This window comes from Lactuca serriola, chromosome 4, assembly GCF_051521515.1.
Source record: "Lactuca serriola cultivar US96UC23 chromosome 4, Lser_US96UC23_V15, whole genome shotgun sequence".
NCBI lineage: Eukaryota > Viridiplantae > Streptophyta > Magnoliopsida > Asterales > Asteraceae > Lactuca > Lactuca serriola.
Window position 1 is genome coordinate 73,923,449 of NC_136411.1, and position 24,929 is coordinate 73,948,377.

Here is a 24,929-nt window from a genome sequence, read left to right on the forward strand (position 1 = left end):
AAAAGGATCAAGAATGGCCTCTCCTTCCTCACAAACGCTCTAGATCTCTTAGGGTTTCTCTCTGGGGTTTGGTAGCCGCAAATGACGGCCTTAAGGGCCTTTAAATAGGTCCCAAACCCAGGAAATTAGGGTTTCATTAAACAGCGTGGACTCGCCGAGTCCACTCATGAACTCGCCGAGTCCGGCTGTGAACCCGGATACGATTCCGCGACCATACTCGGCGAGTTTAAACACTAACTCGCCGAGTCTCCTCACAACTTCCAAAAATAAAAGAATAAAAATATTATACCTGGAAATCCGGATGTTACAGGAGAACTAACATTCTTTTTAGGTTTGCAGGTTAAATAACTATCTGATGAAATTTTTGTTTGTCAAGCTAAATACATTGCAAACATGCTAAGGAAATTTGTTTGTTTGTTTTTTTTTTTTTTTTTTTTTTTTTATAAAAAACGAGAAAAGTCTCCAATGTCCTCATCGACATCTATTGTCGCTGATCCAACTCGCGATGATGTAAATGCAACCATGTACTGAGGAGTAATTGGTTCACTACTATATCTTACTGCCAACCGTCCTAACGTTATGTTTGCTACCATACTGTGTGCTCGTTATCAAGCCAATGCTAAGGAATCTCATATTCTCGCTGTAAAAAAGATCTTTCGTTACTTAAAAAATACACCCAATCTTGGATTATGGTATCCTCACGACTCGTTCAAGCTAGTGGGATACACTCACTCAGATAAAAAGGACAAATTTATTGATTCAGAATTAGCTCAACGAACTTAACATTTTGAACTGACAAAACATGAATGAGGATTTTTGAACGTTTTTTAAACTTCGTTGGATTTTTTTAGACAAAATGTTTAGTTCGTTGGATTTTCTTGAACAAACAAAACATGATTGAGGTTTTTCGAACGGTTTGAAAACTTTAAGTCATTTTCCGATATCTTTTTGTCAAAAGTTTGTGTTCAATTGTTGTTGATTTCTTCGACTTCAATCTAGATCTACGTTTAAAACATATTTTTGAAAGTTGTGTATTTACCAACGATCATCAAATTAATGACAATTCCAAGCCCTTCGTCTCTAACATAACACTTTCCATGTTTCATTTAATTATGCAGGGGAAAACACAAAATCAAACCGTAATTTGGTGAATTTTGTTTAAGTAGTTGATGTAAAGAAAAACACATAATGAGATACAAGTATTGTCATCAATGTAATTTATGTTTATGTATAGAAAGAATCAGAAAACAATATGTATCATGCAACCTTGTTGAATGTTAAAGTCGAGCAAGATGACTAATATCGTATGGAGATGCATCCGTAGGTAAGAGTGCAATGTATGACCTTGTTGCAACTAGCGTGTTTGCTACTTCTGTGGGATGAAAACCATCATAGAAAATAGACAAAATCCGAAGAGGGCATGGGATTGAGTTTGCAACACATTGTCCATCTTCCCTTACTTGACAACAAGGAACACTTGGCACCGGTACATCTGCAATATTGGGAACATTAATTTTATTAGAAACTAAATCATTCTAATTGAAGTTAATAAAAAACATATAGTATAATGTTGCAATGAACATCAAACACTATAAATATGAAGAATTTATACAATTTTCTTACCTCCTTGTGGGGCTGAAATGCTTTTCAGGTTGATGAAAGTGAACTTTGCATCAGAATAATCACTATTTAGCTTCTCAACAAGATGCTTAAGCCTGTCATTGAATAGCATAACTGCATCATTAATCCACTCAACACATGGTTTTCCATTAGTGCCAAACATTGCTATCTCAGCTGGGGCGCACCCTACCTGACCCAGACCAAACACAGCAATCTTCCTAGCTCCCAAATTGTACAACGTCTATCATATGAATCAAACACATATAGTATGTAAAATATTCAATATCAAAAAAAGAAAACTAAATAAGAATACTGAACACATTTCCACCATACTATATATATATATATACATGCAAGGAAAGATAAGAATGACCATGAAAACCAATTCTAGGAAAATTTACAAAACAGTATTCCGTGTTACCTTTAGTTGTTGAGAGTATTGTTGCACAAGAACTGTTGCATACTGATCAACAGTATATGTGTTGCTTGTGGGGTAATTATTAGGTATCAAGTAATTGTTGATGTAATCATTGCTTCCTATATTTGATAAGTAAATGCATTTTTTAAGGTACTCAGCGGTAAATGTCTTGTTGCTTTGCAAGGCAGAAATGCGTGAAATTGTTGTGACGTGATTGAGTAATTGCCTATCTAAACTGATCCGATCACCCTGCAATGAAGTACCACACAATCAAATAAAATTATATCTTTTAATATGTCTCTATGCTTATACAATAGAAGTAACTATGAAATGCGATGAAGCTGAAAAAATATGTCATTTTAGCTTTGAGAAAAGAAGAAGAAGAGAAAGTACTATTGGCTTAACTTTCTCTGTATGAACACAAAGACATCGTAAGATCCCTTCAAGTATTCTTTCAGCTTAGATGTTCTAAGATATGTAAAGTTGAAAATGAAAAGTATATTTGCCAGTTGTGATTACCAAATGACTTCCAGATTCCTCTCGGATACCAGCACTACCACTAGCGTAGTTTACGCCTGTGGTGATCACTTTGTCTGTTATGGTAGCGTAAGGTGGGATAAAGTCAACAAAACCCAAAAGTTGACCTAAATAAAAAACAAGATTTGCCGACATCAATATTTGTATCCTTTTTACTTGAACAATGTTGGAATGAATGATATAATTCACAAATATAAACTGTTTAAATTCATATAAATTTTAAGTATTGTAAACTATGGAAATTGTATATTATTAGATGCAAAAATAGAAAACGGTTTTTTTTTCTTGAATTCAAAGTCAAATAATTAAAAGTATTACTATAGCATTTTGCATTCATATATTCTAACTATAATATTATATTTTAAATATTTAAGACATTGTATTTTTACTCTTTGTACTTTTACAAAATATGAAACCAGCCAAAAAATAATGATCCAGTTCGTCCAACTTCATGCTGCTTTATATTTTGGTTTAACAAGTTTTTAACTTACCACAAAAGGGTAGTCAAATAGTCAAAACCAATAATGTTTGGACAGAACAAAATTGAGCGACAGAACAAAATTGAGCTAAAATACAAACATAGAAAATTGAGCTAAAATACAAACATAAACGTACACACACAAAAAAAAAATCAACCAAGTGTTAAAATCAAGATTCTACGTACGATTATTTCTGGGTTTATAAAAATTGGGATCGGGATTCTAAGATCCACAAAATAAAACAAAATTTTAACTTATACTTTTAAAATAAGAAAAATATTTCAGACATTTAGTTTTTCGTTCAAAAGTTATAGAAACTTTAAAATATTACTCACATCTCACAACATAAAATAATAAACAGTAAATTTATAAAAAAATAAAAGACATAAAGTAGTAATTAAACTTTTTGTTTTAGAAAAAGAAAATTAAGGAAATGTAGGATTAGATCGGACTCCAATTCTCTTATTTTATTTACGATTTTACGATCCTACCTGCGAACCTACTCTAAATACGATCCGAGTAATTTTTCATACATAAAATCGTAAGATGAAAATTGCGATTTTAACAACTTTGGAATCAACCACCAACTCACCTTGACGTCATCAAATCTCATCTTAGACTAAAATTCCAGCTGGCGATTTGATATTAATAACAAGTAAATTTAATTTAAAATATAAAAAAATGCCAATGAAGAGGTTCGAATAGGTTAGAAATGAAAGGAATTTGTCTGAAAAAAAATAGTTCTTACATTTTATTAAATAGAATTTTTTTTATAAGAACTAGAGGAATAAAACATCAGCATTATCTAATAATTATAATGTGAAAATGAGTAAATTTATTTTTTTCCCAAACAAATATTTTACTTTTTTAATTAACATCCTAAATTCTAAATTGTCAAACAAAATACTGAAATAGGAATGAGAGGAAGATACCGATGATGTCTGCGACGGTTCGGCCGTTGGTGAATCTACCGGTACTCACCCCTTTTGAAAAATCAATTCCATAAGGCGGATAATTGGCTTTAGCTGTCGTTTTGAGACCGTTGTTATTGCCACTATCAAACAATGAATCTCCAAATATGAAGTAACATGGCACTTCCGGTTCACCTGCAACTACACAAATTTGACCATGCAACAATCCTACCAATATGAGGACCGGCAAAAATAGGCTGAGCTCACCGGCCATGTTCGTTGGACTATAATGGAAGGGATTTGATCGATTTTGAATGCAGAAGGCGTACTATTTAAAGAAAGAGAGAATGAGAGTTGGCCATGTGGGAATTCGTTTTTTTTACACGTTGAGAGGTGTGCAGGTGGGAATACAATTATAAACTTAATCAAAATTTAATGTTTTTATTTGGATCTTATACCTTGCTTTTGGATATTACTTGTTACTTTATTATGGCATGTGTCATTGTACCAATTATTGTGTTATTTATTAGCAAATGTTTGACTGAGATGAGTTTCAATCATAAAATCGTAATACCTCTTTTCACATAATATATGTTTTACTTAGGCAAATCTCATATAAGTTAAAGTATTTGAAAAAAAAAAAAAAGAACTAATATTTAATAAAATATGTAAAATGACTAAATACTCCGTGTTAGCGTATATGTTTGTATATAATTTTCAAAAGGTTTTAAAAAGTTGGCTTCGTTATAGCTCCAAAGCTTATAGTTGTCGTTAAATTTTAATAAAATGTCCATTTAAATCATATAAATATATAAAAATCAATAGTCATAGGAAATTTATATAAAACTATTAATTATATACAAAAATTTTCGTCTTACACTCACTACAAGAAAAGTCTACTTTAGTGACCAGTTTTTAGTGACGACCTAAAATGTGGTCACTAATAATATCATTTAGTCACCATATATTTAGTCGTCACTAAATTTTGGTAATATTACAAATTTAATGACCACTATCATGATAGTCGTCACTAAAATGTAGAATATAGTTTAAATAATTACGTTTGTACGTCATAGCAAGTATTAGTGACCAAAAATAGTGGTCACTATATTGGAGACTTAGTGACGAAAAATAATGGTCACTGGATTGGAGGGTTAATGATGAAAAATAGTAGCTCTAGAGACTTAGTGACCAAAAATAGTGGTCACTGAATTAAAAACTTAGTGACCAAAAATAGTGGTCACTAACTATTTATATATTTATGAGCTGAAAAAAATAGTAACTATTAATTGAATATACAATTGAAAATTACAAAAAAGTTATGATTGTATAATAATGATCACCGAAACAAATTTCATTATAAATTTAAAAACAAAATGAGAATTATAAACTCCTATTTGGTCGCCATGATCGTTATTCAATTGAAGTGCACTGTGGTAATTTCACATTTAGGCCCGGCCAATAGGTGGGCAAACCAGGCGACGGCCAAGGCCTTATTATGATTTGGGCCCAAAATTAATTCTACTTCATATATATATATATATATATATATATATATATATATATATATATATATATATATATATATATATATATATATATATATATATATATATATATATATGCTTTTTGTTAAAGAAATTACTAAAAATTTGTTAGTTGAGTTGGTTAGAGGTTTTGTAAGTAGGCGTGTTTCATTTTGATGAGAGACGTAAGTTCGAATCTTGTTATAAAACTCTTTTGCTTTTTTAGGTCCCTTTTTCTTTTATTCCTTTTTATTATAAACAAACAGATTAAAAACTTACATTTGAATCATGTCTAGCACTTTATTGAATTCGAATTCAAATTACAAAAAGTCCCCCTATATTCTATTTTGTTATTCACAAATCATCCATATTATAAAAATTATCATTTAATTTTTTTTTGTTTTTCTAACACAACATCCAACCATTTATTTCATTTGAAATTTTAGTGTTTTTATGCTCAATTACCATGTATATTTTTGTTTCTGTTTATTTATGGGAATTTCACCCTCTTTTGATATATAATAGCTAATTTTCTTAGATTTATTAACAAAAATCTTATTAATCTACCGATTAGACATGACATTTTTAAGTTTAATTTTTATTTTACAGTTTTCACCAACATAAGAATTTTTTATTTTTTATAAACATAAACTATTGCTTTTTTGTTCCAAACACCAACCCGACGACGGGTTTTCAAAATGGTTTGGTTGTTCAATTGTCCGGTTTTTTAATTTTGTTTTTTCATTGTTTTAACCGACATCTTTTAAACACCCTCCAATTTTTTTCGTTGTATTATAGTTGCGATTACTAAATTTTGAAGGGCCTTATGTTTTCTTTTTGCCCTAGGCCCCAAATCGACTTAGGCTGGCCTGTTCACATTAAATATACAATGTTACATAGCATGGTCTCATTACATACATGTCTGTTAATTTCATTGTAGTGATTTTTACCATTTGATGTCAGGGTAATTTGTAATTTTGTATAAAGGGGTTTGGAGTAATAAAAATCCTAGTAAGGGTCTTAGTGAAAATGCTTAAAAGATGAAGGGGTGACTAATTATGATAACATGAGGGTTAAATTACAATAAAGTATCGCAACATGTGCGTATCATCTCCTACGTATTTACGCTATGCAGCCTCCTCTCGCTTTCCTCTATTCACAATCTGCATCGAACACTACCACCATCGTTACCTCGCCTTCCATCTTCCGTCGGCGCTGCTACCGCATCGAATCACCACACTCTCCTTCGTTCACTGCAGTACCGTGCTCCAAAGTTTGAAGCCCTAGTTTTCCCAATTGAAGCTTCGATTAGGTAATCATTTCCCCAAATTTTGGTTAATTAGGGTCGAAAAACCTCAAATGGAGCTTAATTCCTCGCATTTGATGATGTGTTCATCATTACTAAATGTCGAAAGTTAATGTATCCTTTCCTCAATCTCTTTTCTCATTGCTTAGGGACGACATCCTCCTCTACCTACTTTTCCGGTTCTCGACTCCATTCTGATTCATGTTCACAATCACACACTTACACAAGCACATATCAACACACACAATCTAAAACAGATATAAATACGTGTAACAATGGGTAAAATCAAACCCTTGAATTGTATTGATATTAACATAACAATATATAAAGAGGATTACAACAATTACTCCTATGATAAAGGAGATAAACAAGTATACAGATAAATACAATAAATACTAGAAATTATCCTCTAATACCCCCCTTCAATCGAAAAGGTGGCGGACCAAGACGAAGCATTGCACGGAATTTCTCAAATAGTGCACGCGGAAGACTTTTTGTGAAGATATCTGCCACTTGAAGATTGGTTGGAACATACTTTGTGTATAATTTACCCGAGCTAACAAGCTCCCGAATAAAATGATAATCCAAGTCAATATGTTTGGCACGCTTGTGTGAAATTGGGTTCTGAGAGTCATAAATAGGGCACTTTTGTTATCACATAGAAGCGTTGGACGGTCCGGTGGTAAAGCATGCAATTCGCGAAGTAAATGTGTGGTCCAAACAATTTCTGCAGCTGTGTTCGCCATTGCCCTATACTCGGATTCACAACTGGACCTGGAGACCGTTGGCTGTTTCTTGGCACTCCAGGAAACAAGATTTCCACCAAGGAACACTGAATAGCCATAAGTAGAGCGACGTGTTTCAAGACAACGAGCCCAATCAGCATCAGAGTAGCCTACGACAGAAGCTTTGTGAGGACGGCTATAAGTTAGACCAAAAGAAATGGTGCCTTTAACATACCGAAGTATTCTCTTAACAGCTTGGAAATGATCAATGGTTGGAGCATGAAGGAACTGAGAGACTTGATTAACGGCATAAGATAAGTCCGGTCTAGTTATGGTTAAGTACTGAAGGGCGCCAACTAACGACCTATAGAGAGTAGGATCAGAATAGGGCAGGCCGTCCATTGTGAAGGATGCATGTGGAGCCAAAGGTGTACTGACAGGTTTGGAGTCCAAAAGCTCAGCACAGATGAGAATGTCTCGAGCATATTTTGTCCGTGAAAGGAAGAGACCGTTGTCCATGTAAGCAACTTCAAGACCGAGGAAGTAATTTAGTTCCCCAAGATCTTTTATGGCAAATTCGTGATTCAGACAAGAGATAAAGGTGGCAATGACAGATTCATTATTTCCCGTAAGAATGAGATCATCAACATAAACCAATAAGTACATAATGCATGAGTCTTTGAAAAAAAATAAAGAGAGAAGTGTCTGCACGGCTACATATAAAACCATAAGAAATAAGAAAGGCGCTTAAGCGTTGAAACCATGCACGTGGTGCCTGCTTTAAGCCATATAATGCCTTGGATAATTTGCACACATGATTTGGAAACTGAGGGTTGATGAATCCCGGAGGTTGTTCCATGAAGACCGTCTCAGTCAAGTTACCATTTAAGAACGCGTTTTTAACATCTAGTTGATGCAGCTTCCAGTTATTCAAGATGGAAAGAGTAATGACAATTCGCATTGTGGATGCTTTGACAACCGGACTAAATGTGAGAGAGTAGTCGAGACCCGGGATTTGAGTATATCCTTGGGCAACTAATCTGGCTTTGTAGTGTTCGATGGTTCCGTCTGAATGGTATTTGATGCGATAGACCCATTTGGACCCTACAATGTTGGTGAGACCAGGACGTGGTACTAAGGTCCACGTTTTATTTTGTTGCAAAGACTCAAATTCTTCATTCATGGCAGCCATCCATTTTGGATCTTTGGCTGCCGTTTTAAAACCTTTGGGTTCAGTTGTCGATAGTAATGCAACATGAAGACAGTGAGTAGAGAGGGAGGCTAGATCAACCTGAAGTTTTGGTCGAAAAATACCAGCCTTGGACCTGGTAATCATTGGATGACTCGATACGGGAGGTTCAGGTGATGGCATAAGAGACGATGTGCGTGGGGCTGGATGATCAGATGAAACAGGAGCCTGGTCAGCAGGAGTTGTAGTAGACGAAACAGCTGCAGAAGGATAAGTTGCATCCGTATGGACCTGTTCATTTAAAAGGTTGGCAGGGCGGTCTAGATGTTCGTCCAGTGGCTTGCAAAGAGCACAAGGTGCTGATTTTATAGTATGCTCAGGAGCTTTGAGAGGAGGAGTAAGACGAGGTGGCACATCAAGAGATGATGGAGACTGTGGAAGTTCTTCAAGAAAAGTAGTAAGAGTTAATTGAGATAAATTTGGGTCAAGAGATGTACCATGAAACGGGAACACTTGCTCATTAAATCGTGCATGTCGAGTGATGTAGACACGAGAAGATGCGGGATCAAGACACCTGTACCCTTTATGTTGCGGACTATAGCCAATAAATACACATGGAATGCTTCGAGGTTCAAATTTGTGTTTGGAATAGTCACGCAAATAAGGGAATACCTGACATCCATATGTACGAAAGTTGGCATATTGTGGATCTTGATTGAAGATCAAGCGGAATGGTGATTGGTTTGCCAATAATGGAGTAGGTAAACGATTAATTATGAATGTAGCTGTGGTAAATGCATCAACCCAATAACATGCAGGAACTTTAGCATTAAACAACATTGCTAAGCCAGTTTCCACAATATGCCTATGTTTTCGTTCCGCTCGTCCGTTTTGTTGAGGTGTGTAAGGACACGAAAACCTATGAAGTGTGCCATTGTCTTCAAAAATTTTACGGACTGTGTGATTCACAAATTCCGTGCCACCATCGCTTTGAAACACCTTTATCTTTCTCGAGCATTGAGTTTGAACAAGATTAATAAAAGCAGGTAGGATCGAATAAAAACCCGTTTTGGTTTTAAGTGGGTAGAACCATGTAAACCTGGAGTAATCGTCAATAAATGCAACATAATATTGATAACCATCTTTAGAACAAACGGGAGCTGGTCCCCATAAATCACAATGTATTATATCTAAAGGGTGAGATGAACGTTTGTAATTTAGATTAAAAGATAAACGTTGCCCTTTTGCAAGTTGACAAGCAGTGCAAACAGTTGGTTTTGGTAACAATGAAGTAATAGATAAAACACCTAACTTATTTAAAAGGGAAATAATATCAAAAGACACGTGGCCTAGACGAGCATGCCATAATTCATAAGAAGCTCGATTGGAAACTCTAGAGGTAGCAACCAAGGCTTTAGGTTCATCCTTCAACACATAAAGACCATTTTGACAGCTTCCTTTAGCAAGTACCAGTTTTGTTTTCCGATCCTGAATTTCAAAAAAAGGTTGAGAGAAAAGGACATCAACAGGATAGTCCTTGGTAAGCTTGCTGACAGATAATAAGTTTTTTGTGAGATTAGGAATGACAAGAACATCACTTAAAGGAATGATGTTTGAGATAATGGAAGAACCTGTATGAGTGATAGGAAGCTTTTTGCCATTTCCAAAGATTACTTCATTGTTACCTTGGTATGGTGCTGAGTGATGTAGGGTTTCACGATCTGGGGTCATATAAGCAGTGGCCCCGGAATCAACATGCCAATCAGGAGTGTTGGTGGTGACATGACATTGGGCATGGAAAGCCTTCGATAAAGATTCATCTGAGGAAGCAGCTTGACTGGCATAGGTGTGAAGATTTGGACAGGAAGACGCATAATGTCCATTGTTTCTGCAGAGTTGACAATGAGGAGGTCGTCTCCCTTGACCACGCCCCCTGCCACCTCGAGAGTTGTTCCCACGGTAAGAGGTGGAACGACCCCGACCAGGAGATGATTGGTGTTGTTGCACATGAAAAGCGGCCGGAGGAGTAGGAGCACCATGGAAAAATAACTCGTGACTTTCTGCTTGCGTAACAAGATCACGAAAGACGGGTGCTGGCTTTGTGGCTCGAATCGCTGTAGAGAATGTTTCATAGGATGGTCCTAAGCCACAAAGAAACCAGTGTAGTTTGTCGATTTCAACAACCGGGTGTCCAATCGCAGATAGTTGATCACAGATGGCCTTGAAACGACGACTATAATCAGGAACAGAAGATGTTCCTTTGGTCAACTGACGAAGAGAATCACGCAGGGATTGAATGCGTTCTACAGAGCAATTGCTATAAGCAGATTCAAGAGCTTGCCAGATCTGTCGAGCAGTGGAAAGACCCAATACTTCAGCCGCTGCTTCTTCAGTGAGAGATGAATGCAAGAGAATAATGGCACGCTGATCTGCATCATTCCAGAGAGCAAGAGCAGGATTTGAAATAGTTTTATTTTCTTCAGTGATGGTAGGCGGCGGAGAAGAAGAAGTGTCGTCGATATGCCCTGATAGTTGTTGATAGGTGAAGATGGGAAGCATCTGGTTGCGCCAGAGAAAATAATTGTTGGATGAAAGCTTGATAGTCAGCATATGTAATAGAGTGTTCATGGAGAACGGGCCATCGGTGGATGAAGAGGAGGACGACGATGGAGCCATAATAATATCCCAAAATAAAATTAGAAATTGAAGGGGAGAGAAAGAAGGTGTGAACGACTGATACCATGTAACAATGGGTAAAATCAAACCTTTGAATTGTATTGATATTAACATAACAATATATAAAGAGGATTACAACAATTGCTCCTATGATAAAGGAGATAAACAAGTATACAGATAAATACAATAAATACTAGAAATTATCCTCTAATAATACGTAATCACTTATGAAAGGAGCCGATTTATTTAACTTTATTGTATGTTTCCGATTGAGGGTTGTTGTGGTGGCGTTTGTTCCCCACTGTTTAGTTTGAGATTTTATGATCGATTTGTTGTGTGCCTCTGAGTAATGTTGGAATTTTTTGTGATTTTCTGTTATTTATCCTCCGTATTATGGAAATTTTGATGTGATTAATTAGTGTTATGATCTTATTCGTTTAGTTTGATATGATTTAACATTTGACATTCTTTTTGTTTTTATCAACAGACTTTTCAGATTCATTGCAATATCAGTCTATAGTTGATGCAGAGTGGAATATCATTTATGATATGTTGGATAAATGTGTGAAGAGTGGTGCCAAGATTGTACTTTCTCGTCTTGCTATTGGTGAAATTTAGTTTTTAAATGTTTTTTTGTTATCAGTATTTTGCAGAAAGAGACATCTTTTGTGCTGGAAGAGTTGTTAAAGATGAGGTCAACAATGTTATAGATGAGGTCGGCCTCTTGACTCTTCTACTTTATATTATTATTATTGTTTAAATGTTTCATTTTATTTTGGAATTTTTTTGCAAAATATATCAAAGCTTTGATTCAGAATTTGGTGCCCTAATCGAGGTGATTACCCAATCTTTTTTTATCATGTGGGACATAAATTATTTCAATTTTGGTTTTTTTGAAGCTTGATATTTTTTTTGAGTTGATTTTGAGTTGTTAGAAAAGAAGGCTACGGAATGAGAGACATGTATTTTTTGGTACAATGTAATCTGAAAAGGAATGAAATGGTATCTGATTCTCTTTTATTTCAATTTACCAATTCTACCACAACATTGTAAATCCTAGAAATAGCTACATACTTCCACTATATGTGTATTATAGCAACCTAGTTTTCAATAAGTTTAAACGCACCAATGAAATGATGGATATCGGTGGTGAAAATTTTTCTTGTAACAATGCATTCCATTACCTTGCTTATTCCATTCCAATCCATGTTCATTCCATTCCATCCACTTAATCTCATATGTGTTAATGTATACTAGTGTAATACTAATAAAGCAACATATTGAATTTTTAATCCCTCTGCTTCATCTAGGTCCACAGATATCAATGCTACATCAATTAGGGGACATACTACTGTGGACCCCCCTTGCCCCTCCTTTACCTGATAGAAATGGAAGTAAGTTTCTCATAATTCCTTTTTCAATAGGATGATTTGATTTCGGTAAATTTATTAACTATGTTTTTTTTATTACTTTTTCAATAGGATGATTTGATCATTACTCTGTACCATTCTCCGACTATTAGGAACCAATGTAACTCTTAGGATTTTTTCAATTTGCATTTGGAGAGTAGCATGAACAAAACTCAGAGTAGCTAACGATCATTATATCTTGAATTTTATCTATTTGGTAGGCCCTTCCATACAATATGGGGTATTCCAGTCAATTTACAGTTACTCGAAAGAAAAGGTATCTCATTTTTTTACAATGAGTACTCTTGGTGTTATGCTTTTTAATTTTTGCTCACAAATTTGTTCCTTTTTATCAGCGTGAAAGATGGCTTAAACGCGTTCTATGTCGCCTGCAGGTTAGTTTCCTCTTTCAAATGACCATTTTGCCCCTGAATGGTAAAAAACAAATTTTTTTCCTTTTTGTTGTTATTACAACCACTTCCTCCAGTTAATGACACCAATCCATACAATGTACTTAGACCAAGGGAGAAAGCTCACAGACTTCATACAAGAAGGGTAAGTATTTCAATTCTTCATATTTTTACATAATCTAAGGTATTAAAAATGTTTATATATTTTCAGATGCAAAGAAGAGAAAACAATGTCCAATCATTTGAAAAGCTTCGCCAGGTTAGCTTTTTGACCCATATATGTTCTCATCCTACTTCTTAATCTTACATTTTATTTGTCAATCATGTGAGACGCAATCTTGATCAAGCCAAAAACTTACTAGAAGCTTTAATCAATGTACCTTTTGAGACATTTCTTTTTACTTTTTTATTTTTATTTTGGTAGTGATAATGACTAGATGAAGAATGTGTGCAAGAGAGGAGAAAAAGAGACATGTTTACCTTTTGAGAATCATCGTTCACAGAAGAACCCCATCCCTTTCAGCTTTCAGTTTTCACCTCTGTATGTGTGGTTGGTCGAACACAAGTTTACCCTTGGAAGCAATTTGAATTTACTTTTAATCCACATTGATCTTTATATGTTTGTTTTTTGAAATATTGGATAAAATATATGGATTTTGTTTTTTTTTTAAAATGACATTTAATTTTCATATTATAATTGTGAAGATTTATTTGGTTATTTTTGTTGTATTGTAAAAATTTATAGGATTGAAATTTTCTCCAATTGGATATTGTCATATTTCATATTAAAAATGACATTTTGTATTTCAATAATTTCTTAATTATTGACCTCTTTTTGTGTCTAATATGATAAATCAGTGACGTGTTATAGTCATTAATTAGATAAACATGTGACAACTTTCTATGGTTACTAATTGGATAAAACAGTGACGACATTTATTGGTCACTAAGTAGAAAAAATAGTGACGACTTTCGTTGATTAGTGACAACATTTAGTGACGAAGTGGATCATCACAGATTTAGTGACGAATATATTTTAGTCACTGTTTAGTGACCATATTTATATTTGGTCACTAAGTCGGTTTTGTGACGGACCTATAGTGACGAAAAGTGACAACCGGAATTTTGGTCACTAAATCATTTAGTGACGATTCATTCTATTGTTAGTGACCATTTTGTTTTGGTCACTAATTGACATTTTTTTGTAGTGCACTACTACAAAAAACCACATAGGACCCGCCCGGTTATTAAAAAAACCAGGGTGTATTATGTAGAAACCGGGTTTTATAAAAAGGAGAACTATATGACCCAGTTTGCTGTAAGGAACCGGGCTACATGATCGAGTTAAAGAACCCAGGTTCATTGAAAAAACCGGGATGTTTTATCTAAAGAGTCATATGGCCCAGTTTTGTAAATAAACCGTGTTATATTTCCAGGGGATGCATTTTATAAAATTATAGCACAAGGTTTTTAACAAATCATGAAACAAAATTTAACTATTAGGCTCAGCCTATTAAGATATTGAGGATAATTTCTAATAGTTTCTTGTGATTTATTATTTTATTTATTCATCCATTAGCTCAAGATAATAAACGTTAGCAACATATTTATCCATCCCTGGTGCCCTGGTATTTTTCTAATTTGCTTCATATTCTGACCATTTTGCCCTTGGTGCTAATTTGAGTCTTTTTTGCCTGCTGATTCCTCCTCTCTGGTTCCTTGCTTGAGTATATAATTTATACACTAGAAAACTCATCTGGTGAAGTTCGTGTTGTCGGTCTTTTCATCTTAGTTTTGTATTTTGACGTTTTTGCCCTTAGTGGTAGCCAATCTGCTACAAAAACAGAACATCAAAATAATTGCAAGGTGCATCCTATACTTGAATCCAATTAAAAAGGACATTAAACATTGAGATGTACAAAAGGAGAATAAAAAAACAAACATAAAAAGCCTCTACATATCTGAAGTAGGGGAAACAGATTTAACACAAATAATGATAGGATAGACTTATTGAACCATTAAGAAAGGAGTAACGGCGTGAATCTGGTGGGTAATTCGGTGAGGGCGTGAGGGCATGATAGAGGAAAAAACAGAGAATTAGAGAAATAAAAGTCGTGAGTGTTGAATGAGAAACCAGGATACAAACTATGGAGGCTGAATCTCTTAGATTGTAGAGGGTGTAATGTTTTCTTCTCTCCTCTCTTTTTATGTCCTCTATCTGTATATCACATCCATCTTCGCCTTTGTGTTGTCTCTCCATACAATAGCCCTTCTTGATTTCTTCCATTTTTTTTCTCTACATCTCTCTTTTTCTCATTGTTGTGTATATTAACAATTGAATCGGTGTTTGTGTATATTAGAAAAGAAATCGGACGATGTTGAATCTAGATGGAGACATGGAGTGGGCTGAAAAAGGTGTAGTGTTGTATATACCTAGTCAATCGATGATAGAATAAAATGAAGTTTTGTGGCGGGAAAAATAATGTATTCCCGCCTTCAAGAAGAAAACATAAGTTAAAAGGGAAAGAATGATAAATTAAAGAATTCATAAAGGTCTAAAAAAAATTATAAACATTTATATTGAGAGGGTATTTTTGTGCCTTAGTAATTTCATTTATAGATAATTCACCTTATTTATGAAATTATTTTTATTTTTATGTTGTTAATTTTGCCTATTTATTAGTAACTAGGGTTGTTCATGCTTTGCGGCTCTCAATTAACGCATTGTACTTTTCATTTTTATGTTGTTAACTCTGCTACTTGTATATTTTTAGGGCTTTTGAGAGTTATGAAGAGAACATATCAATTCCAATTGTATGGAAGCTCATTGAGGTAATTTATCTCATTATTTATCTACTAGTTAGATGTAGTTTCATTTATGATTTATGTTTACCTTCTATCACAATTTTAGTACAACCATGTCGGTGTATTGGAACGTGAGCTGAGTGAGCATTATGCAATGAATTGGATCTTTGATTCTGTGTTGAACAGACAACATGGATTTCCGAGTAGAATAAGTACTAAAAAAAATCTTTTATTCTAAAGCCAGAAACAAATTGTTTCGTTATTTAGTAGTTTTAATTTTATTTTCATATAGTTTGGTACCCTTTGGAATGACAAAATTGCATTTGAGGAAAAGGTGTTGGTTACAACTGTTGCTGCATGGGCCAAAAAATTTATGAAATTTTTTATGAATGTTGTGGTTGTCTAAAAGTGCATATAAGGTTAGTTGTTAATCTTTATAACATCCTACTACTTTAGTTTAATGATTGTTTGCTAAATTCAACTCTTTTAAAATGCTAGACAAAAACTAATTATTTGTTTTGTTTTGTTTTTTCAGTGAGAATGAAGGATACTTATTGTGTTTTGCTTTTAAGTGAGGTTGGTGGATAGCTTTAACACTTGATTATTGGATAATACCTCTGCATGGGAAAACAATTTTATTTTTGAATTTATTTATGTAAGTTTTATGTACTATGAAATGACCAAATCAAGGAGTTTTTAGCAACACTTAAGCTTGTTTTTATCGATGACTAACGATTGGTTAGCTAGCATATTTATATTAATATAATTTGTTCGTCAATGCATAATTTTTGTTTTGTTTTGAATGTGTGCTTTGGATGCAAGTATTAGTTTGTGCTTTGTATATGGTTATTTGAATAAAGTTGTCACCAATTTAATTGTTATAACTATGCTTTCTGGTACTGTAACTATAGTTGGTGTTTGCAAGGCTGAAAAATAACCTTGTTATTTGAATGGAACCGGTCCATATTTAATCTTTATATGAACCGGTTTGGGGATTGGAACCGGGATCTTTTAGCCATATATGACCCGGTTTCGTATGGTTCGACCGCGCCCTAATCTTCATATATAATCAAATATTAGGTGTTATGCTCCTCTTATATGTCCCGGTTTTATGAACAACCGGGTTCTTTTGTGTTAGATAGGAGTCGGTCTTAAAACCGGGTTCTATTCAGTTTTTCGCATAGGTCTCGCTGGCTTTAGGACCCGGTTCAAAACCGGGTTATTTAATTGAAATAACCGGGTCCTGTAAGCTTTTTTGTAGTAGTGAATTAAGTCACGCCTTACAAACGACATGACTCAACATAGCTTGAAAAAGCTTGAGGTTTGACATTTTCGTCACGTCACGTCTTACGTTATTTAGAACCTTGAATTTTCACTGTTAGCGCATTTACTTGTATTGCTTATTGCCAGCCCATGTTTTATACATAGCCCAATACTCTTGTACATGTATTTATTTGGAATAATGGAATTCGGCTCGATTTATGGGAGAATACCATTTGTAACATGGTATCACAGCACACAAGATACCCTAGCCGTATTCCCTTGTCGTTCCCACCTTCACCTTCACTATAGAATTCTTCATATGTTATCTCTTACATACTCTCATTCATCTCCTTTTATTGATATCATGGTGACATCATACGTTGGAGCCTCTAGTCTGAAATCAAGTCCTAATGAGAACATTTATGGGATTACAGAAATCAAGTCCTATGTTCAACTTCTTCTTGACCTTCACCGTCTCAATTACGACTCTTCGAAGGAGCTTTTTCAGACTCATTACTTCAGACACAAAGTTTTTTGTCCATCACGATGCTTCCACATCAAACACCACTGAAGATCCTGAATGGGACACTGTTGACAACATAGTCAAACAGTGGCTATAAGAAATTCTAACACAAGCGGTTCTTCAATCCATCATTAAGCCTGATTCCACAACTACATATGTATGGAAAGATATAGAAGAGCTATTCCATGAAAATAAAGATACCAAGGCTATGGAGCTCGATGATGAATTACATAACATAGTTATTAGAGACTCTTCTATAATGGAATATTACAACCTCAGCAAGTCCATTGCCAATATTCTTGCAAATATTAGAGCATCAATCCTCGAGCATAATCTTTTCATCTATGCCATCAACGGGTTGTCCCAAAAATATGTTAATGTTGTCACCACAATATGCCATAAAAAACCTTTGACCACGTTTGTTGAGATGAGATCCAAGCTTATACTCAAGTCAAAGCTCTATGCAAAAGGATCAAAGTCAATTGTTCCAAAACTCTAATCACGATCACTCTTCCTCTCCAACAATTTATGTTTTCAAACATCACAACTGGGCTGCAAATCCTTCACATGGGAATCACAGTAATGGTTAAAGTGGTGGTCGAGGTGGTGCTCGGATCCACCGTGGAGGTGGCAAAGGAGGTCGATTTTACATGGGTCATGGCTAAGCCAATTATGCTGCCTCATCTTACTTTTAGTTTAGTAGATGGGGAGGATTCATGCATTGGTTGTTGGTGATTTTGTATTATCAATGTGTATTTAAATGTAATGGATTCACTTGTTGACCAAAAATTAATCTTGATGAATATTAAACAAGTAAGGAAAGTGCAGAGTGCACACTTGTTTAAGTTCATTCAAGATTCAAAGTAGACTGTCATTTACGGGTGAATCTCTTAAACAAACCGGGCTCCGGGATAGTGCTCTTGGGAGCGGGGTTGAAGGGGCAGAGCTTATGGCTGGTTTTTTTACTTCATTTTGACCCTTATTAATGATCCGATTTTAGTGATAGTTTATGACTATTATAAACAGGTTTTGACAGTTTGAGTAGTTTTGGGAGAAAGAAAACTACATTGACAATTTTGATACAAATGAAGTACTTAATCATTTTGGTCATCATTTTTCATGTACAACAATAATCATGAAAATCATAACTTCATATTCTATGTTCTTGAAACTCTTCAGAGTCTTATCCGATTAAAGTTTGGGAGTACCACCCAAATACTTTAATCTGAAAGTGTACACACGATTCTCAAAATTTCCAAACCTTTCTACACCCAAATTTCTAACAATGGCATTCATGGTAACCTCCTCAATGAGGTCTTCTTCCAGTGATTACATCTCCCTCGTGGGTTCTCTCTGCTGGCCCAAGAACCCAACAACAACCATGAACCACTTTAGCGACCGCATTTTCTCAACCATGGGCATCTGCACCAACAACCTACCACCAGTCTCTTTTTGCTGCTAGTCTATCTCTATATCAGCCCAATACATGGTCTATTGTTCAACAATTTGACTTCTCGGATTAGGCCACTACTCACCCTTAGGCCTTTAGCACCATGAGCATTCAGGACCCAGGAACTGCAGACTGCTATATGGACACCGGGGCAACCGCATACCTCCACACCGACTTAGGTATACTCAATTCCTATAGTAATAAGCTTATTAATTCTAGTTTCTTTGTTTTAGCTAGTCGGAAATGGATCTCGTATATTGATCACTAATATTGGTCACTTATATATTTCTTATAAACCCTTTCATACCCAAAGTCTTAAAAATGTCCTTATTACTAAAAATTATTAAAAATCCCATATTTATCCATCAATTTACTCGTGATAATAAACGCTCAATCAAATTTGATGAATTTTGTTTTTATATGAAGGACTTCAAAATCAAATAAATCCTTATCCAATGTGATAACTTGAGTGATCTTTATTCGGTTATAAGTCCTCCCCCTCATCCTTTTGTCTCTGCTAATTTTACTTTGTAGCACCAAAGACCTAGCCATCCTGGTCAACCTGTTTTTCAACATAGAATTTATTGTAATAAAATGGACTCTCCCTTATTGTGTTATGTATGTCAGCTTGGAAAGCACGTACATTTACCCTTTGAGGTGTCTAAAACTAAGGCATTATTTCCGTTTCAAGTTATTCACTCTAATGTTTGGACTTCTCCTATTCAAAGTCATAGTGGAATAAATTATTATGTTATTTTCCTTGATCAGTTTACTCATTTTGTGTGGGAGTACCCTCTTAGAAATAAATCTTAAGTGTTCTCTAAATTTCTCCATTTTTGTTCATACATTGAAAATTAATTTCTCACCAAAATTCAAAATTTCCAATGTCACAATGGAAAAGAATATGACAACTCCAACTTCCATCCCTTTGTGACACTCATGGAATTCATATGTGTTTCTCTTTTCCTTATACCTCTCAATAAAACGGGAAATCTGAATGCATGATTCGTACACTTAACAACATCATTTATATTCTCTTGTTTGAAGCTCACCTTCCACATACATATTAGGTGTAAGCTCTCCACATGGCCACTCATCTCTTGAATATTCTTTCATCCACATATCTCAATAATGACACTCCCTACCACAAACTTTTCCACAAACATCTGTTCTATACTCATCTTTGTGTTTTTAGTTTTCTATGTTATCATCATCTTAACAACTCCAACAATATTCAACACTGTTCAATTCCTTGCGTTTTTCTTGGATACCCTTTGACTCAAAAGGACTTTCGATGTCTCAACCTTCACACCAAAGAAATTATCATTTCCCGCCACATCACTTTGTATGAAACTGTTTTCCCGTTTGGATCTATGATTCCAAAAAACTCTCCCAACTATGATTTCCTATAGATCGAGGACTCCACAAATCATGTTAATGACCCAAACACTCCATCCCACCCTATTTCTCACACCCCCGGTCAAAGCGGCAGAACACGTCGGGCTACGCGACTAAGTTCATGGATCACATGTAAACTGAATATATAACATAAGTGCAACAATAAAAGAATATAGCATTCGTGTTCCATCTTGATATTTCAATACAATGTTGTTACAAATAATAATAATAATACATTAATTGCCTTAACAAATATGCATATAATACAACATCAAGTAAACTACGTCACCTATAATCCAATCCATCTTCAATGTTTGTTTGGTAGTTTCCTGAGAATACATGTAGTTTTGAGGGTCAACACAAGGTTGGTGAGAGTTGCAGGTTTTCTGCTAACAACAATAATACTTTTAAAAAGTCTAAAAACTATTATCTTTGTATGTGTAACAATAGTTAAAATTGTGCTTGCAATGAGTCTTTAAAATCGAAAATGTATCATTGTATAAGTAAATCCATACTTAAAACCATATTTTTAAAGAATATTTGAAAGCCAAAGTGTATCTTTGAATAAGTAAATCCATACTTAAAATAGTTTTGAAAACAACCAATCATATGGTTTGTAATGAGAGAGAGATATTCAAGTTAATGTTTATAGTGACTCATATAACCGAGCTATGTGACTGAATGTACCCCCTACAATGCTTTATTGGATGTTGTAGTAACAATTGTAGACACTTACCACCCGCTTCGATTGATATGTTGAGGTTATAGCTGGCAACCGCTGGTAGGGATGTAAACCCGATATAGATCTTTACATACATACATATATATATATATATATATATATATATATATATATATATATATATACATATATATATATATATATATATATATATATATATATGTTCAAATGTTTTTCACATCTATTGTGTGCTAGAATGCACCAATAGGAATCTAGTATTAATTATATGTATATTAAATGCTATCCATACTTATAACTCATTTTTATGGAAACTAATTAAATTCGTCATTAATGTCAACAATAATATTCTTTCAGAATAAATTCATATCTAGAAGAATGAGAGTGTATTGCAGCAGAATGACAGTGTATTCTAGTAGAATACACTCTCGTTCTTCATATTCCATACAACTTTATTGTATTTTAAGTGATTGAGTCTTGAAACAAAGTACGAACTCATATATATAAAAACCTAGATGCAAATTCATTCTGAAAGAATGTTATTGCTGGCATTAACGACGGATTTAATTAGTTTCCATAAAAACAAAATTATAATTATGGATATCATTTAATATACATATAATTATGGAAATCATTTAATATCTATAATTATTTAATTAAATAATTATTTAATTTACTAAATTTCTATTGGTGCATTCTAGCACACAATAAATATAAAAAACAAATAACCTAGCCCTATATATACATATATATATATATATATATATATATATATATATATATATATATATATATATTGCTTTGAAGATTAACGGTTATACTAGTGTGGGTATGCTAGGTGTTTACACTCAACTAACAAATATTGTCTCACTAAAAAGCCCTTAAGTAAAAAGTATGTGAATAACTCTCAGCCCTAACTTAATTTTGATTATGTCACTAGACATAATGAATTTCATTGTATAAAGTTTATAACAAGCCGAGTAAGCTTGGCATGTATACCAAAAGTGTAACGTACTCACTTTTATAAGGATGTATGTTTCAAAATAATGAACATATGTATATGTATAACTTTATGTATTTAAACATATAAATATATTGAATAGTAATAGCTTGAATCCTTGAAATACTACAAAGTTTATAACTTGCGTGTTAAAATATATAATGTCACATAAAAAGATATATTTTTGTATCATGTAGCATTTGTTATGTGGACTAATTATTTCACGATAAAATAACCATAATACATATACAAAAAGTTTATACTAGTTTATTTGAAACAATATTTTAAATTGTTAAATAACATTTTTGTAAGCTATATTTATTGTATTTTCACATAAATGATAATATATTTGTATAAATAAGGTATATAGGCACATGTATCCCCCCCCCCCTTTTGAAATAATTAAAATATTAAAAATGATCCCTAAACACTCACCTTGAAACTTGAGTTCTATTTGTTTAATTTCGGTTTCTTTTGAGAAGCTTGATGTAAGAAACCACAAAACAACAATTCATGAAATTTGAAATTCTTTCGGGACTGTTTCGTAACGAACTTAAACTATTGGGGGTTGTCTGTAATTTAATTAACCAAAATAGGATTGCTTTGGTTAAAATAAATAAAGGGAGGGACTAAAATGGTTTAAATTGAATTAATGTTTAAGGATTGGACTGATTTTGTTAAGAAAATCTACATGGAAGGGCTATTTTGTTTTAAATAAATCTAACTTTGGGGAAAAGGGACTCATTTTGTCGAGACATACTAAGGAAGGGACTGATCTGGCTATCATAAGCAAATGGAGGGGTTTAATGTGTTCATTTTATAAAATGAAATGATTTTAGGGCTTTTTGTGCCCGTCGTCATTTGATGATCGGGCAAAGGAACAAAAAACTGTTGGATTTAATCGGTTGTTTAAGGGTAATTTGGTCCATAATTTTCTTTATGCAGAATTTGAAATAGGAAATGTAGGATAAGGTTAATTGACTGATTGGGTCAATCCTTGTACCGGTTCTTTAGGTGGCAGTGGGTTAGTAGGTAGCATTTTATTCCTTGTTTTATGTTGCCACATTTGTTTTATCTGTTGCTAGTTTGTAAGCCTATATAAGGCACATCTTTGGTTTAATTAATATACCAAGAAAAGCACCTTCAGTGCATAACGTAAATTCTGAGTGTGTGTAATTGTGTGTGTTTTCTGAGGGGCCTGAACCAACAATTGGTATAAGAGCCTAGGGCTTGTGAAGAAGTATAAGGCTATTTTGAGAGTTGACTTTCGAAAGGATGGAGCCTTCAGGTGCGGGGCTGCCATTACATCAAACGCCAGGTGTTTGGCAATGGCTTCTTGAAGGTTCTAGTTGATACAGATGGCAGAAACTGCTGTGTGCAACAGGTGGCTGTAGTTTATTGTGGTGATTTTCCGGTTGAAACAAGATGCGATGTTGGTGAAGTAAGTCGCAGAGGATGGTTGTGGTTCTCAGTATAGCATGGAATGGGTGTTAATAAAAGATGTAGGAGATCGTGTTGCTCATGATTTTCTTTAGTGCAGAATCTAGTGGTGGTGTTCTTGGCTGTTTTAACAGTGATTCAGCGCTCCTGTGGCATTAATGGTTCACGGTGGTGGTCGTGAAGACATGTGTTGAAAGATGCAGGTCAACTGTGAAGGTTCGATCCCGGAGATGACAACAGATGGGTGTTGAGGATGCATTCATAGCAGACACGTGAATAGGGTCAAGACTGCAAAGGTGCAATCTCCATCCTTGATCAGAATGTTCCAGGTTTAAGAGTGCCTAACCAGAAGCGGAGAAGAGAAGCGGAAATAAATCAAAAATCGGTGGGTTTTGATTTGGCTTTTTTTCAAAGATGGTAAATGAAAACAGAAGAAGCATGAGCTTGGTTTTCGTAAATGGTGGAAGAGGAATCTAGATTGGAACGGATTAGATCGGAAAAGGTTAGGACTATCACAAATAAGACAAGGTGATGATTCTGGTGGTAGGTTGTGGGTATGTCACCGAAAAATGGAGAGAGTTACCGGAGTTGCGCGAGAAAACGAAAAGAAAAGATCCTTCAAAGCAGGTGGCTTTGGGTTTGTTTCGTTTTTGCAGGTGAAAGAAGACGGTAAAAGCGGGTAGCTTTGTCTTCTTTATCGGTGGGAGAAGGCTCTCGTGTCATAGAAGTGTTAGGTGGAAACGGATTCTGTGTGGTGACAAACAACAGTCGGGTGTGGAAAACTTTGGACGTGACTGAGGTGGAGGTCGGGTGTCCGGAAAAGGTCGGGAGTTGGTGATGACTTTGGACGTGACCGAGGTGGAGGTTGGGGTGTCCGGGAAAGGTCAACAATCAAGATAACAAATGGTGTGAACAACCAATTAAGTGGGTGATTGTTGGATTTAATCGGTTGTTTAAGGGTAATTTGGTCCATAATCTTCTTTATGCAGAATTTGAATAAGGAAATGTAGGATAAGGTTAATTTACTGATTGGGTCAATCCTTGTACCGGTTCTTTAGGTGGCAGTGGGTTAGTAGATAGCATTTTATTCCTTGTTTTATGTTGCTACGTTTGTTTTATCTGTTGCTAGTTTGTAAGCTTATAT

General features: G+C 34.5%; 1 protein-coding gene and 1 long non-coding RNA gene across 4 annotated transcripts; one reads left to right on the top strand and one right to left on the bottom strand.

Moving 5' to 3' along the window:
• Window positions 1-1,172: 1,172 nt before the first annotated feature.
• Window positions 1,173-4,336, bottom strand: LOC145101900 (GDSL esterase/lipase At1g29670-like). Its single transcript, XM_079039205.1, has 5 exons — window positions 3,987-4,336; window positions 2,558-2,682; window positions 2,042-2,287; window positions 1,624-1,861; window positions 1,173-1,492 (listed from the first exon to the last, which is right to left on the bottom strand). Exons 1-5 carry the CDS (start codon window positions 4,237-4,239, stop codon window positions 1,278-1,280), a joined length of 1,077 nt encoding a protein of 358 aa, XP_078895331.1. The 5' UTR covers window positions 4,240-4,336; the 3' UTR covers window positions 1,173-1,277.
• Window positions 4,337-11,691: 7,355 nt separating this feature from the next.
• On the top strand, window positions 11,692-13,873 carry LOC145100197 (uncharacterized). 3 transcript variants are annotated; one of them, XR_013704877.1, is made up of 8 exons: window positions 11,887-11,949; window positions 12,031-12,102; window positions 12,706-12,781; window positions 12,869-12,917; window positions 13,018-13,073; window positions 13,153-13,351; window positions 13,418-13,465; window positions 13,631-13,873. It is a non-coding gene; the product is annotated as an uncharacterized LOC145100197 (long non-coding RNA). The 3 variants fall into 3 exon arrangements; XR_013704878.1 differs by having other exon boundaries at window positions 11,692-12,102; window positions 13,426-13,465; XR_013704879.1 differs by having other exon boundaries at window positions 11,885-12,102; window positions 13,284-13,351.
• Window positions 13,874-24,929: the final 11,056 nt, after the last annotated feature.